Consider the following 17,152-nt stretch of genomic DNA (forward strand, 5'->3'; position numbering starts at 1 on the left):
ATGGTTTATTCCTTGTTATGAGCAGAAAGGATTTTTAATTCATGAGAGCTAAAGAAAGATGTAGAGAAAATGATGGGCTCAAAATTTTGTAACATGAGTTACAGTTTACTAATAATTAACTTGAGCCTAAAAATAATCACCACTTGTAAATATTTTATGGCAAGTTTATTTAAAATCTACTATTTCCTCACTATGGATCTATTAAGATATCCCTGAAACTTCCTTTGAGAAGAGACACTTGACACAAAGTTCTAAGATAACAACAGATCAGTTCTGTCCCTGGAACACACTCATCCTTTCCCCTCAGCACTTCCTTACCTCCCCCACAAGAAGACATCCCTAGCTGGGGTAATTGAGAAAGTAGGGGCTAGCAGTCAGTATAAACTTACTAGAAGTTTAGCAGGAATCAACACTTTAAAAAGGTGGGAGAGACTGAACTGAACTGGAATAGGTGTCATTTCAAAGGAGAAAATGCAGAGAATTTTTTTAACTTAATATATATTTATTCTTAATGAAATTTGAGAAGATACAGTTAGTCAATAAAATGAGAACTGGATCACATGAGAAAAGTATACTTTGAGGAAGAGAAAGACTATTTGTAAAAATAGGAATATTTAAAAATAAATAGAAATCTAATATCTGAACTTGAAAATCCCATAATAGCGAAAAGGGCACTACTAAAGGAGAAACTGGTGATCTAAAAGAAAAAATAAATATGAAAAGTAGAAAGCAAAAAGAGAAAGGTGTAGAAATTACAGGTTAAAGATAATAGACAGGAAAACTATTCCCAGGATAACTAAGCTTTAAACAATAGGCATTCCAGAAAGAAGGAAGAGAATCAATGAAGGAAATAATACGTAAGATGAAATGACCCATATAGAAAAAGAGCAGATATACATAGATAAGAATGAAGTTGTAACCCAATACGGTTATTAAAGCTTACACAAGGGAACAAATGATCAATGAATGAAAAAATCCTCAGCTACAATGATCAAGGATATGCCGATTATAGAAACGAGTTATCATTTTTCAGCCAACAGAGTGAAGATAGTTACTTAGCATTTAATAATATCAGAGGTTGAAAAGGGTGTGGAGAAGCAGATATTTTAATATACTGCTGATGGGAGTACAAATAGATATACTCTCTTTAATGATAATTAGTGTAGATTAAGATTTTAAACAGACATACTCTCTAATTTAACAATGCCAACTCTCAGTACCTTATACATTTTCTTAAAGATGGATGAACTAAAATGCTTACTGCATTATTGTTTACAATGTCAGAGAAATGGTAGCAATGTGTTTGTCAACAGGGGAGTGATAAAATAAGCACAGTACATCTATACAGTGAAATATTATACAGCCATTTCAAGAAAAAGGGTGAAATTATATACACTTGCTTATAGAGATCTCATAGATGTCATTTTAAGTAAAAAATGAAAGTTACAGTGAAAATGCCATTTTCCTAGTGACAACTAGGCACAACTTCCTTAAGTTTACTGTTTGCTCCTTGGAATATGAGAGCAGAAATGAAGTGTGATCAAGTGTGGGTAATGGAAGACTAACTCTGAAAGAAAGACACACAATGAAGCAGTGAAGCAACGGGTGACACTTAGCCTATCCTAACCCATTCCATTCCACCTCCGCTGCCCTATTTCTCGTGACTCAGGAGGTTTGGAGGAGCTAGTTAGGAAAGAATAGAAGGATTATTGATTACTCATTTGAGAAGAGGGGTGGACCAGAGGGGAGCTCACTGTCCTGGCTCCACTTTCTGTTCTGTCCATCTAAGAAAGTCCATTTCAACAAGAACACCATCAGTCCCTCTTCCCAATGCCTCAAGAGAAGGAATTCCCTTTTCCACAGAGTTTAGGGTAGTCTCCATTGGCAGAGCCAAGGTTTTCCTATCATCCAACTCCAACCTCCATCAGGATCACTGTCTTACTAGTGAGGAGTAGAGTATTCTATACTGTCACTTGGAGTAAATATTTCTGTTTGCATATGGAGGTCATCCTCCCATTACCTCACTGCTTACAATATTCTATATAACAACAGGAAGACCCGGCGCCTGCTTACCCAGATTTATTTTTGTTGGTGGGTTACTTTGAAAAGCAGATGTTGCTGGGGATCTTCCCTGTCCTTCAAGATCTGAGTAAAATCTGGGGTATATTTTACGATTATTAGCCATAGGGTAGAAGGGGGAAGTGAGGCCTATCTAGTTGCCCCTTATTATAAACTGTGACTCCAGCCATGCTTTTTACTCCTAACATCCTTGGGATGGTTACTACATCATAGTAAGCTCATGATCTGTCCACCACAGAAAGTGCTCCCACTGCATTCCTGCCCAGGACTGAAATTGAAATACACAGGCAAAGCACGGTACAGTCGTTTGGAGGTGGCAGGGTATGTTAACATGGCATCTAACTTCTCTCTATGAAAAAAAATTCCCTCAGTCAGATTAGCAAAGTTAGGAGCAATCATGAGGACCATAGATGGGGAATCAGGCCAGCCTGTGGGGAGAGTGACACAGGACAGGGAAGGGCCTGGAGATCTCTCGTGGAGTTCCCTCTGCCCCAAGGACTCTTCTGTCTCCGTTCCTTCATTCACTCACAAATACTCATTGAACGAATATGATGTATAAAACATGCTGGGCACTGCAGTATGGCAGAGAAGGGTACAGATGTGCTCCCTGCACTCCTGAAGTCACCTTGTAGTGTGGGGAATTAGACATTTGACAATCCTACGTTACTTAACTGCGGTTTTGCAAGGACATTTAACCTCCCTCTGAAGGTGAGAAGGTCAAATGAAGGGGCATGGCAGCCTAGAAGAATTCAAAGCAAAAGATCAGTTTGTACCAAAGAATGTCAGGGAGAAGGGTCATGTGACATTTGAGGAACAAAAGGCCCTCATGCCTGGAACTCAGGGAGTCAGGAGGAGAGGAGGTGTCGTTAGGCTTTAGAAGTGATGCTAGGGATGTAGGAGCAGTAGTCATTCTTGACTCGCCTCTTGCTCTCACTCCCCATGTCCAGTGTGTCAGCAAATCTGGCTGGCTCTTATTTTTTCTCATTCAGACCTTAACCCCTTATCACCTCCATGGCCCAGCCACTATCATCCCTCACCCGACTTATTGCAAAAACTGCATAATGAGTCTTCTGCTTCTGCCTTTCCTGCTCCTCTACCCTCCACCCAGCAGCAAAGTATCTTCATGAACCCACAGTGGGACCTGACAATGGAGGCAGTGAAGGGGATGCAGTGGAACCAAGAGATGAATGTCATGGGGCATGGTTGTGCAGTGGCCAAAAGAGAGGGAGGGGGATCTGAACTAGGAGGGACACTTGTGCGATTGGGTGGTGTTAACTACAATCAGGAACCCTGGGGGCAAATGTGAATGAGGATGAAGTGGAGGATTTTGAAGTGCAGTTGTCTGTGTGGGCTCCCACGAGAAACTATTCAAGAGATGATTAGAAATACTCAGATGGGATTCCAGTGAGGAAATAAGGATAAAGAATGAGTGTGGGAGTTGCTGATATTTACAGTGTTCACATGAAAAATGAAAATTTAGAATTATCATAATAAATATACGTCTAAGTCACCAGCAGTTGTCACAGGCTCACATTGGCAATCAGAGTCACATGACACAATAGGCCTTTGTCCAGTGTGACTTTTACTTGGTTTAAAGGGACAGAAGATAAGACATGCACAGTGTTTTCATCTCACAAACCTGAAGAGAGTTGTAAGGTCATTTCCCTGGGAAAGCCCAGGTCTGATCTTGACCCTGTACTCCCAATATTGTCTATAAAATGCTCCTTATAAACACAGGAAAACAAAGAAACAAACAAACTCCAAATGGCTTCCTATCTTCCCTAAAGTGAAAACCCAATTCTTACTCTGACCTCTGAGTTCATTACCTGACCCTGCTACCCCTCTGGCCTCAAAGCTGACGCTGCTCCTAGTTTCCTTCACTACAGCCAGGCTGGAAACCTCTTTCTGGTCCTCAAATATGCCAAGCACGTGCCTTCCTCGGGACGTTTGTCGTTTCCTCTCCTTGGAGGAGAGGCTTCCTCTCCTTGGAGATGGGTGCACTGCCCATCAAACACAGCATATGGAGGGCCCACTCCCTCACTTCCATTAAATCTTTACTCAGTGAGGCCTTCTCTAACTCCTACACCCTTGCCTGACCATTAGTATTCGCTTCCTGCTTTTTCTTATTCCATATCATTTATCACTTTCTAATATATCATGTATTTTACTTACATATCTTGCTTATTGTCTGTCTCTGGATTTAGAAGGTGAGCTAAAAGAAGATGGGGGATTTTGCTCATTATTGGATCTCCTGTATCTATAACAATACCTGGGGCATTGTAGATGCTTACTAAATGTTTGTTGAATGAAAGAATGCGTCAAGAGGGCAGGGACACCATTAGAGAGATTTGAGGAGAATGGTGATATATTTAGATGTGCTTTTGGCAGGGAGGCTCTAGTTTTCTCCATCTCTTTCTCAGTCACTCAACTTTATGCTTCCTTTAAAAACATCTCCTCACATAAACATATGTTTCACCCACTTCACTCTCATACTTAATCACTATTTTAACTCTTACACCAGAAACAAATGAAAAGCTTCCTTGAGTAAATTTTTATTCTCATCACTTAGAAGGAGACACTGACATCCTAAGGCTAAATATCCCAGGCTACATGCCAACAGGACTCGATCTAGGACCCAGGTGCCCTGATGCCCAATCCCTCAGCTAGACATAGCTGAGATAACACGGAGACAGATGGCATCCTTCACTTTTTCCCAGTATCTCATCCTGTTGTCTCGGGCTCCACTTTCTTTCCTGGACTACCTTCTATTACATCAAACCTCCTTCTTCCTCATCTTTCAGATCCCTCATCATCTCCCTCAATGACTCCTCATTTTCCATGCTTCACTTAAACATTAGCCTTCTTTAGTGTTGTCCCTCTGCTCCCCTAGAAAGCTGTCCTTGGGTGATAAATTATGAGACTTTTTCAAGATTTCTGTTACCACCTCAAGCAAATGACTTCTACCTTTTTGTTTCTTGTCTCTTCCTCTCTCCTGGAATCCACACAAGTCCATTTACATCCCATTCAGGAGGACAGCCTTCAAATCCAACTTATCCAAGGCCAATCTACTCCTCTCCGTGCTCCTCCTGCTCCCTCTCATCCTGAGGGCATTGCCTTGGTAAACATGACTCATCTACCCCATGCTCTCCTTTCTTCTTCATCATCAACCCTATGAACTCAATTAAGGGGGTCTTTAGAACCCCCTTAATTGTTCCCGCTTCATAAGCATCATCTCCACCTTAGTCATTTGGGCTTTCCCCATTGTCATCATCTGTTAACTGGTGTTCCCGCCTCCATTCTCACACATTTCCAGTGCCTCCCCAATTCTTTTGTTAGAATGAATGTTCTAAAATTGAAAATATTTTTATGTCACTCCCCTAGAGCACATGATAAGCTTCTCTTGTTTAACAGTCTAAGGTCTTTAGCACAATATTTGTTTTCTTCAACAATTTCCCCTCATTTTCCTACACCAGTGTCATTTCATACTTATAATTAGTCCTTCTCTTTTGTAGTTATGCAGAATTTCTCCCCATGTACTTAGAAAACCATTCTTTCATGTCTCCATGCCTTTCTATAAATTGTACCCTTTGCCTGGAAATCTCTGCCACTCATTCACTTAACAAACTCCTAGTCATCCTCCAAAATCCTGTTCAACTTTCCCCAGGAATCCTTTCTTAATTCTCTTATATTTATCTTCTCCACATATTGCCTTGGATATATCCACATTATAAAATATGTCACATTTTATTGTTTTTATTTTTTTTTTGATGTCCATCTCCCCACATATTCATGTTTCCAATGCATTACATTCCTCAGTGTCTAGAATAAAAGTAGCTACACAAAAAATATTTTTAAAATAAAAGAACAAATTAATTCAACGTTTTCCTATGGAAGTTTATCACTTCTACCAGCAAAATCATGTGATTTTGAAGATTTTGTACACGTCAAGCTAAATCACTTGCTCTAAGACCATGTGTAGCCAGTTTTCTTCTTTTCTTTGGCTATAATAAAATGTTGAGATTCTCTGACATAGATGACAATGCCTGAGCTCCTCTCTGCTTGGCCCTTTCTATCAACAACTTGCATCTGGATTGATGACGCAGCCCAGGAGAAGAGGCAGGTGGGCAAAGCTGTGGCTCCAGTGTAAGCAACCTCAGTTCTGATGTAAACAGCAGGCGTCTTTTCTCTTAGAGCAGTAGCCCACTTGTACTTCCATATAATTACAGTATTCCTGACAGTAGCCTTCACTCCTCCTGCAGTTGACAATTTTGAAATCTGGTTCAGGTTCTGTATAAAGAAATATCCAACATTAGCCTCTTAAGGTCATCTCCAGAATCAAACAGTGGTCAGTTTACCTGAAGGGATATGGTGGGCGATGGCAATGGATAGGAAACAGGTTTCTTTTGTATGTGATCTCTCACGTTTCCATGCAACCATCTTATGGTGTAAAAATCAGATCCTTGATTCTGACTTAAAGGTCACTTCCCTTTCCCTGAGAAATGAACTGTTAATTTAGAGACAATTAGGAAATGAAATGGTGATAGATGTGTCATGATATAAATTTTTCACTTAAAATAATTTGGAACATTGTGTAAGGGGACAGATAAGTACTCTCTGAGATAAACTGGGAGGTGATGTCTCCAACAAATGTGTACTGAAATGCAGTGGTCCTCTGAGGTGGTGGATTGAGCCATCACTGGAGAGTAGTTAAGATCTCTAGGGCAGGTCATATGAAAAAGAGTAGCAGAGGGTAGAGTTCTAAAGAGTTAAAATTATTTATTTTTCCCCTTCATTATGAGGGAGTGCCTGAAAGACGATTTGGGCCTTAACATGTGCCAAGTTATTTGAGTAATGTGAAATTGTTATCTCACTCTAGAGTTCAAGAGAGGAAATTGTTAAACATTAATTTTTCTCCTAAATCATTTCTTATGATGACAATTGATAGAAAATGGAAAGGGGCAAGCATTAAAAAAAGAAAAAAAAGAAAAACACAATGCAAGCAGAGGCATGATATCAGAGAATTAGTGATAACTGTCTGGCTGGGGAAGACTTCTGATAGAACACCATGCCAAGGATGCTCTGATTATCATAGGGTTTGTCACTGACTTGAGATTTATCTTCAGACAACTTAAATGAGAAAACACATTGCCCTCTTCCTAATATTTTTTCACCTAAAATTATTTTCTTATCTCTTCATCTCTGACCAGTAGTGGTGACCTTTTAATATACAGAAGACTGAGCATATTTAATGTATACAGTTTGATTATATACCCCCACGATATGCATACTACGATGATACTATCACCACAATCAAGGTAATAAACATATCTATCACCTCCAAAAATTTCCTTTCATCTCTTTGTTTTTTTTCTGTTTCATTTTGTTTTTGTTTCTCTTACGGTGAGAATGCTTAACATAAGATCTACTCTCTTAACAAATTTTTAAATGCACAATACCACATTGTTAACTATAGGCACCATATCTCACAGCAGACCTCTAGAATTTATTAATGTAGCAGAACTGAAACTGTATACCTATTGAACAACAACTCCCCATTTATTTCCCCCACCACTTATCCCCTAGAAACACCATTCTATTTTCTACTCCTATACCTTTGATTATTTTAGAAATCTCATATGATTCAGAGTTTCATGTTAAAATCTATAAAATCAACTCCATATGTATAGCTCTGTTTCTTCCAAGAGACTGATTCTTTATTCAGGCCTATTATCTGTCTAGTTAAATCCCCAACATGATGCAGGAATTATTTCCTGTATGCCATCTCTGGCAGATGAACCCCAAATCATCTAAACACTGCTAATAACTTTCACATTTTTCTAGTCATCCTGTGCCAAAGTTGTAAAACAATCATTGTTAAGAATCCTTTTCTTGTTAGTATTCAAAACTTCTTTATAAACTGTCTGGTTTTGCTTAGTCTTCTGGATCTACTCAAAATAATCCTGCTTGTTGGCTAAAGAATGGCTCTTAAGTGTTTTAAGGGAGTTATGTGTTCCCTTAAGTATTCCTGTCTCATGATTACATATTTCACTTGTTTTAAAGTTATTTTAACATAGATTTTCATAATTTTCTGGTTTCCTATCTAGACCTCTTCCAACGGGAAACAGAAATGGACATATACTTTCCACCAACAAAAGGAGACTATTCTTATTGCAGCTACACACAGTCCAAACCAGGATTTTCCCTCCAGCCCCTGTCAATCTGCATCTCGAGCCACTAAACTTAATTCTAAACAATTAATAAAACTGGTACCATGAATTGAAATGAGAGGGGGTTATATTATATGCTCTAGAGGAAAATAGTTCTGAATTCAAACAGTTTTTTCTGCTATTTAGGTGGTGTGTGATTTAGAGAAGGCTGTTCTTCAAGGATCTGCGAACTCCTTGATCGTCAAGTGGAGATGATAAAACTCATGCTCTACATTTGTATGATGTCTAGCAAAGTACCTGCACACAGTAGGTGTTTATTATATGCAAATCGTTATTATAACAATTAAATTGGTTGGGACATACTTGGGTCTTAGAAGTCTCTGTCCCTAGAATCTTCTAGCAAGTCAGTAAGAACAATAAAAAGAAAGACTGTAGAGTCTTTGGAGACCATTTGGCTGGCCTAGCTTTTAACTAGCTCTCTCATCACCTGGAGAAAGTCCATGAGCCTTCTTCATTTACTCATCTGCAAAGTGGGGATATTAATAGTATTTACCTCCTAAGGCTATTGTGAAGATTAAATGAATTTATGGCAAGCATTTAGAACAGACAAGCACAAAGTGAGCTGTGTATAAATATTATTATTATTATTATTATTATTATTATTATCATTAGTACTTGTGATAATGTCTTAGTCATATGGATTGGCACAGTAACTCATAAGACATAATGATCTAATGTTATGAATCTCATGTTGCAATAAAGACAATAAAGTTCATAAAAAAATATTGTCCATTGCACAATTTTCTCATTAAGCAAAACCAATTTATCTGATCATTCACTCAAGACATCATTATTGAGGACCTATAATATGCTAAGTCTTGTTCTAGATTTCTGACTTTGCACAGTGAACATAGCAGTTGACCCCTGCTCTCTTGGACCTTATTCTCTGCTGAGGTTTACATTTCCCACAAGCTTTCATGCTGATGTAGAGACTCAGGCAGAGCATGAAGGAAACACAGAAATTGTGTGGTCCAGAATGTCCAGCAGGTGGGTCACAATCAATGAACCATCTTGAGAACATTCAAGGTCAATCTCCAAGGCAATTGTCTCTGTGTCATGCCTCTTTTTATGGCTCACATGCCTTCTCCCTTCCCTGTGCTTGGTGATTTTGCCAACAGCATCCTCCTATAGCACCAGCCTTGGTTCCTCCACCTTTTCTCTCCTGCAGCTCCAGGAAACATCCCTGTTAACTAACCCCCCCAACACACACCCATACATACATACATACATACATACAAAGATATGTGAATGAGAACAATTCAATCACTCTTCCTTTTCCTTTGTACGAGCTAACCTTTATGTTGTAAAGACACAATGACAGAGCCCCAGGAAGCCCATACAACTTCCCTGAAGTTGACTGCTCAGTGCTGCTGCATGCAAGGCATGGAATGTGGTCAGCAATAGGCTGTGTTCCTTGAAATTTATACTCTTCTTCCCTTGCCTGGATTACTGAGCTTTCTGACACCTCTTAGCCTTATAATAGAGAAGGGAGGATGAGGAGTACGGAGAGCAGAGTTTCTTATTGATTTGTTCTGTTATAAGCTGACTTTGTGTTTTGGAGTCAGCTGGCAGGAGAACGCAGCTCCACTCCAGCTCATGGCTTACTCCTTCCTAAGCCACTCGTTTTCTGGTGACATCTAAAGCAAGTTGTCACTGATGTCTCATGGCCTCAACAGTGTCCCTCTTCAACAAGACCAAAAGGACTCCTGTGTGAGACTGAAATCTGGACCACAGAAAGTACACAGTCTCCCCACCCCAAATCCCTAGGAATGCAGGCCCATTCCAAAGCAGCAACAGCGTCTCCTTTGCATCTCCCGTTTAGGAAGACCCAGGTTTAAGTCTTGACTCTGTCATTTACTAGCTGCATGATCTTGGACAAATTATTTCACATCTCCTCAGTCCCCTCAGTAACCAAATGGCAATAACAATCCTGTCTCATAGATTTGCTGTTAGACTAAATGACACTGCCTCATATTGTTTGTATTTGTTGCACTGTCACTGAATTTTCTTTTTCCCTTCCTTTGGGAGGAGAACAAAACTGATGAATCCCTTGGATCCAAGGGTCACATCCAAAGGGATGGAAAAGAGGCTAGGATAATGCAGGGATTATAGTCGCCAGGACTTTAATTTCTAGCTATCCTTTGCCAACACTCTCTTGTCCTCCTTGTTCTTGCCTACACAGCTTCCAGCCTCATTTTGCGTGTTTAGGGTCAGGAATGAGTTTGGGAGTAAGGACAGCTTGGAAATTACTGTCTCCTCTGGGTCCTTATGGATTTGAAGCTGGCCTGGAGAGGGGTTTAGGACTGACCAGAGAAGTGGCCTTGGACTCTTTGTTCTTCGTCCTTCCCTATATTCCTCCTCATCCCAGTAGCCTGACATCATTGTCCCTCCTCTGCCACCCCACCCCGGAAGGCACTCCCTGAGCCTTGATTGGTCACCTGGCGTATAGCAAGTATTTAGCAAATTCCTGTAGACTGAATGAACTCCAAGGCCAAGGGAGTAGGGTTCAATCTGGCAGGAGAGGATGTCTTACTCAGTAGCATCTCCTATTGGTATTGGGTTTGTGTGAAGTCAGAGAAGTGGCCTCACATACTTTTGCCTCTCAGCCTCCCAATGCTCTCACATTTCACAAGACCTTCAGTAATCCAGTTTCAGAGGAGGCTGTAAGACCCCCTATGACCTTTCTGACAGGTAGGGCAGCCTAAGCCATCCACATAGCATCTTCTGGAAACACAGCCTGTCCTCACTGTTGATCACTGTTCCACCCCCCACCCCACAGAGTCACCTTCCAATCTATTCATTCACTAAGGATTTCTGGGGTTGATGAAATTGACATGCACTTTTTTACTTACCCTCGAAAGGGGGAGTGCGTGGTAAGAGGTAGCGTTTTACTTGGTGGTGTAACAAGTGAGATCCATTTGTTCCTTGTCCATGGGACTCTTCCCTAGGTTCTCTGGGACCTTCAGTGCCTTGCTGGTTAATATATCTGGCTCTGGATAATCCTGGTTAAGAGTAAATAAGCAGCAGAGAATTTTTAGAGCTCTCCGTTCAGCTAAACCATGAGGATTTGGTACATGTCGTCTAAGAAGTGTGTCAATGTGGAGGAGGGAAGGGTGTCGAGAGTTGTCGCTCAGTTGGTGTGAAGTTTCACTCATGTAAGATGGATATGTTCCAGGGACCTGCTGTACAGCGCAGGGCCTGCAGTTAACAATACAGTGTTGTGAACTTCAATATTTGTTAAGAGGGGAGATCTCATGTTGTGTTCTTACCACAAAAACCAAAGAGCCACAAGGACACTTGGGAGGTGTTAGAGACATCTGTTCTCTCAGCTGTGGTGATGGTACCACAAGTGTCCACATGTGTCCAAGTTCATCAAATTGTACACATTAAGCATATGTAATTCTTTGTATAACAATTATACCTCATTAAAGCTGTGAAAGAAGAGGAAGTGGATCATGGGATGGAGTGGGTTGGAAGGAAGGCGAATGTTGTTTGTATTTGTGCGTGTGTGTGTGTGAGAGAGAGAGAAAGCCAGAGAGACAAAGAGGTGAATGATGTGTGAAAAGATCCTGGAGCCTGAGTACCTCGTGGAAGGCATGCTGAACATTCTCCTAGGGAGTCACCAAAATAGTTGTTGAGCTCTCCCCCAGTGTCCTTCCTGACACAGACTGGCCTTCTCTGTAAGGGGAAGGGGAGTGTTAAAAGGATAAGAAAGTGGAGTTTAGGGAGGGACCTTCTCTCCTGGGAAATTATGCCATCAGCATGTTCAAAGAATCATTTGCAAACCCAGCTAGAGACTCCTGCCTAAACCCCACCAGGAAATGGGCTCCCAGGGCCCAGTATCTCACTGCCCAGCCGGGACTCCCATCCCAGAAGTGACCATTGGAGAGACCCTCACCCCAGGCACAGTTCACATTTTTGATTTACCTGGAAACAGCAGGGCCGGGAGGAGAAGGATGAATGGAGTGAGGAATCGCTTCATGTCTCTGAGATGACTGCAAGCTGGGAAGGTTGAGGTGGGCAGGGAGCAGGGCCTCCTTTATAGTGCTGAACAGGGGAGTGGGCCTGGGGCCCAGGAAGAGCTGCGTTCCAGAATAATTTCTCAGTCACAAAGGACACACGTAGGTGCATTATATTCCCACTGTTAACAGAACAAACATTGAGCCATTTTTCTCGGGAAGTAAATGATATGCCTGAATGCTTTGGGTGGGTTTGGTGAATAAGAAAGAACAGAGAAAGATAGAAATAGCAGAAAGTGGAAAGAGAAAGGCAAAACAAGTATGTAATTAAAATAAAATCAATTTCCTCAAGTGCTTCACATTAAAGCACTGTTATTTGTTCAATGGTGACATAAATACAGTTGTCATATGGCTTCTATTCTGTCTTCTGAACATATTTATTTTAGTGTAAAAAATCATGCAGAAAAATAAAACATTTCAGGTCTGACCTGATTTTCAAAATTGTCATTCCCAAAATTATGTAGGTAGTTCCAAAGCCATTCCACATTCTCAACCCTGTTCTTTCTCCCTTGAGTCTCTCCCCCTCCCTGGCTTCCTCCACCACTCCACCAGCTCCTTTTACCCTCCGCCTTTCAATTTTCATTTATCTCACTCTCTTCATTTCTTTCTCTCCTTTCCATGCTCTTTTCCCTAGATGCCTGAGTATTGATGCCATTGGGTCCAATAAAACTCTGCTTTAAAAAGTTTTTTAGTTGAGTCTGGGTTTTCTCTTCTAGTAATAACTAAGCCAAAAACTCTTTTTTTCCCTGCTCCTTCCCCTTCTTCTCAGCAGGCATGAGGTTTTGTTTTGCTGCATTGTCTCAGGAAGGCACAGCCCAAGCAGCCTGCTCTGGACTCAACGGGAGAAGTGTAGGCTCTGGTTCAAGATGTTATAACTATCTGACATCCAATATGACATCAGTGATGCTGGAAAGGGTAGTGTTTATCCCATTGGTCTCATTTGCATGTGCCATTTTGGTCCAGACAGAGAAAATGTCTTAAATCATTTGTGTAAATGAAAGTACTTATACTCTACCTGGAGAAAGGTGAGAGTGGCTGGAGAAAGAGGCAGAAACCACAGCAGAGACTCGAACACCCAGGGAAGCAACAATGAGGTAGAGAAGGTTCGGAGCTATGAACAGATGTACACAGAGGTATCCCAGCATCATGAACATGCAACAACCATTACTCTAGGTCTCAGGACAAATTCAATATTAGGGATCATGGAGGTGCTAGTCAGAGATAGAATAAGATCATTCATATCCTTCTATTTTTAGGTACTAGGAAATCCTCCAATCTGAAGAGGACATCGAGTACACTGGTGGAGATGGGAGGCAACTGGAACTTGATAAGGGCTGTTAATCACCATGGCCACCAGATTCTGACAAAAGCAGAAGTTCAAGAAGCTAGGTGGAGAGCTGCTGTAACCTCAACTGTCAGTGAAGTTTTCTCTTATCCCCTCCCCTACACACTATTTTTTTCTTTTATACTCTAGTCAAGAAGCTCTTTCTTACAGTTGTGTTTATATATATTTAAGTGTAGAATTCAGACCTTTGTAAAAATGACACAAGCTTTAGAGGATGTAGTCTACTTATTCCTACAGATCCTTATCTTCTCCATAAAAAGGGAAAAAAGGAAAGCCTATATTAATATTCAGACATTAATAGTGATGAATCATGAATAAAAATGTAACAGTATTTGATAACTAACACTCAGCTAAAGAATTGTTCTAATTCATTAAAATCATTTGATCTAATTAGATGAAGACATTGATCTAAGCACAGTCATGTCTCACTTCCTCTGTCCAGATCTTAAGATAAAATAAGCCTTCTCAATACTTCTGAAAGAAAAACTTTGAAAAGGAGAGACCAACAAAATGCTAGTCCTCCTTTTTGACAGACAAAGGGAAGTGAAGTCGTTGTAAAGGCAGCTGGTGTGGCATCTGTCCTAACAGGACAATGTCCTGAACTCCAGTTCTCTTCCCAGCATTCTATGTTCTAGAAAAATCATCAAACAACTGGCCTTTTGAAAGCCACAGACACCCTGAGGGGAGGATAGAACCCATTCAAGAATATTCCAATCAGTGGTTCTAACTCTTCCTTCAATTTTTATTTTGTCCATGAAACTGAGATGCTTAGTATGTGAGATCTTGATTTATTTGAACCAAGTAGGTGGGGTAAAGTAAAAAGATAGAGGCAGCATTGCTGAAGATGTTCTGCATTGCATATCCCTGCATATCGCACAGTCATATCTTCCAGGACTTAATGGGATGCCTCTTGAGAGGCAAGAAAGAGGATGTGCCATTGCTGGAAATCCCACCCCTGCATGTTTCCTTTCTCCAAGAAAGACCTGGGTGGCAGATCTGCTCACCCTGATATTTGCTCCATTGATCTTTCAACTTCAAATAATACAAATGTATAAATTATGAAGTGAAAAATGTCTAAACTCGATTCTTCTATACATTTATTTTCATTAGGCTGATTTCAAATAATTATTGGTCTTCCAAACTGACTGTAGCCTACAGATCTGTATCCGTCCTTCAGAGAAAGAAGAAAAGTAGCGATGTCGTTGAGTTTCTGAATGTGTATGCAGCGTGTCAAATAATTCTTGTTAATGCTAGAAACAATAAAATAGAACAATCTACCTTTGTTCTTTTGCTATTAAGCCACTAAATTAAAATAGTGTGACTTTGTAATTCTCTTAAGTGCCGAGAGCAGCGGTTCATTAATCTGACCATGAATTACACCTTGGAGGTGCTTTTTCAGAGTCCAGCCCCTTTAGAAATTGAAAGGATTGGACATCACGACAACAAGCAAAGAAAAATCCCTGGGGTTCCTCAGGGCAAACCAGGACGTAAGGCCACTGTGATTTTACCTGCTGATGAGATGTTTTTTCTCTCTGCTTGCTTTTGCCACCCTGACCATTATCATTGGTGGTGGTAATTGAAGTTTGGGAAAGTCTGTTGCTTTTTTATATTCTCATTTTGGGAAATACAACATGGCCTTTCTCTTGGCAAAACATCAAATTGAAAATAAGAAAGGAGACAAAAAAATAATCATTGCAGACTAAGGGCAAAACTTGGCACTGTGCTAGTAAGTGTTGTTTGAACAGTCATGTTGCAGATGGGAAATCAAGGTAGAAACCTTTCCGAGGTTATCCGTTGAGTGCGAGACCTGGGATCCGAGCACACCACGCTGTGGTGCTCAGATGTGTGCTGGGATGTGGGGTCTGTGCCTCGCCCTGCCTAATACTCTGACCGACTTTAGGAAAGTCACACTGAGCCTTAGTTTCCACACCTAAATAGTCAGTAAGATGTGACTTGACCTGCATAATTCAAAGCTTACTGTGAGGATCAAAGAGATTATGTACATGAAAGTACTTTGAAAAATGCAAAATATGAAAATTACTGAAGAGAAACACCAAAGCAGTATGACAAACACCTTAAATTCAATGTTATGTTGCCCTATAACACATTCCATACACCGCATTTGGAGTGTTACATCTTGAGGACTGATTAACAGGTTCCTCTCTCCCCTTTAATCGCTATGGAAACATCTAGAGGCTCGTATAGTGTGTATTTGATTTTTGGCACAGTATTTTACAGGTGAAACGGCAAGTATACAACGCCATCCATACAAGATGCCTCGGAGGCAAACAACCAAACCCAGTGTGGACCTTTCAGGATCCTGGTTCTAGGAAAATGACTCTGACAAAAGCATTTATAAAATCACCAGGGTCATTTGAACACTGATTTGCTATCAAATCATCCTAAGGAATTAATGTTGATTTTTTTTCCAGGTGTGGTAATAGCACTGTGGTTACAATTTTTAAAAAGAGTCCTTTTCTCTTAGTTATATATTCCAAAGTACCTTCTGATGATGTTTTATGGCATCTTGAGTATTCTTGGCAATAACAGTGGGGGGAGCTTATCAACGGATGAAACAAGATTAACCACATGTTGAAGCTGTGTGATGGCTACCTGAAGGCTCATTGTACTGTTTTTGACCAAAAGGACACAATCCAGCTTAACAGCTCCTAGGTGGCATTGTGTATATCTATTAGGAGGCACATCACATCAGGTGGTCATTCTTGTTTATTTTAGTGGCTATTGACATTCACTGCTAAATCATTCTTTCCCTAGGTGTTTGCAAAATAGTGATATTCTCATTCTCCCTCTCCTCTTTCATTTATTAACTGGACTATTTTTGTACAGAGGTTTTCCTCACAAACCATTTGGTTTCCCTGAAATACAGTTTGGACAGAAAAGGCAGATCAAAGCTTCTATGACTTGCCTTTCTTTACCAGTTATCAGGACAATGAGTCTGGGTGCACCCACCCAATACTGCCCACTGGCAATGCCGCTCTCTGCTGCCATCTGCTGGATGTGACCCTGCACACACATCCCCCGGCTCAACCCCTACCCTCTCCTCACATAACATCTCTCATGTTTTTCTCCCTGGAGGTCTACGTTTTGAATTATAGTGTATGCCAAACAAATTGCACTAAACATTGTTTAATTTTCCATTTTAATTGATGAAGACATATATAACTGCTAAGCAGAACTTCTGATCAGAAAAGAAAACCAATGTTAACAAGATCAATTGATATGATCCTCACTTAGATTTGTGATCGACTAGATAATTTTTGGTTCATCTTTTAAAGTGTTAAACTCTCACTAACCCTGCATTGCTACCCCGTTTCACAACCAGAGAAGGTCCTCTTGGGCTCAGAAGGCTTAAGCCCTGTTTTCTGCTGCAACCTCCTACATTGGCTCTGCACTGAGTGAAACCTCAGCAAATCCTCACTTAATAATTGGATTGATGGCTGCCAGTGGGGATGTTCTAGCTG

General features: G+C 40.6%; 1 protein-coding gene across 1 annotated transcript; it reads right to left on the minus strand.

The window, feature by feature from the left end:
- Positions 1 to 6,232: 6,232 nt before the first annotated feature.
- Positions 6,233 to 12,288, minus strand: LOC131394112 (sperm-associated antigen 11B-like). Its single transcript, XM_058525378.1, has 3 exons — positions 12,234 to 12,288; positions 11,159 to 11,308; positions 6,233 to 6,366 (listed from the first exon to the last, which is right to left on the minus strand). The coding sequence occupies exons 1-3, from the start codon at positions 12,286 to 12,288 to the stop codon at positions 6,233 to 6,235; spliced, it is 339 nt and encodes a 112-aa protein (XP_058381361.1).
- Positions 12,289 to 17,152: the final 4,864 nt, after the last annotated feature.

This window comes from Diceros bicornis, chromosome 29 (genome assembly GCF_020826845.1).
Source record: "Diceros bicornis minor isolate mBicDic1 chromosome 29, mDicBic1.mat.cur, whole genome shotgun sequence".
NCBI lineage: Eukaryota > Metazoa > Chordata > Mammalia > Perissodactyla > Rhinocerotidae > Diceros > Diceros bicornis.

Coding starts and splice junctions, on each gene's coding strand:
- LOC131394112 (XM_058525378.1), bottom strand. CDS start 12,288: ATGAAGCGATTCCTCACTCCATTCATCCTTCTCCTCCCGGCCCTGCTG. Junction 11,309..12,233: donor CCCGGCCCTGCTGTTTCCAG/GTAAATCAAAAA, acceptor ACTCTTAACCAG/GATTATCCAGAGCCAGATAT. Junction 6,367..11,158: donor ACGCACTCCCCCTTTCGAGG/GTAAGTAAAAAA, acceptor TTCTTTATACAG/AACCTGAACCAGATTTCAAA.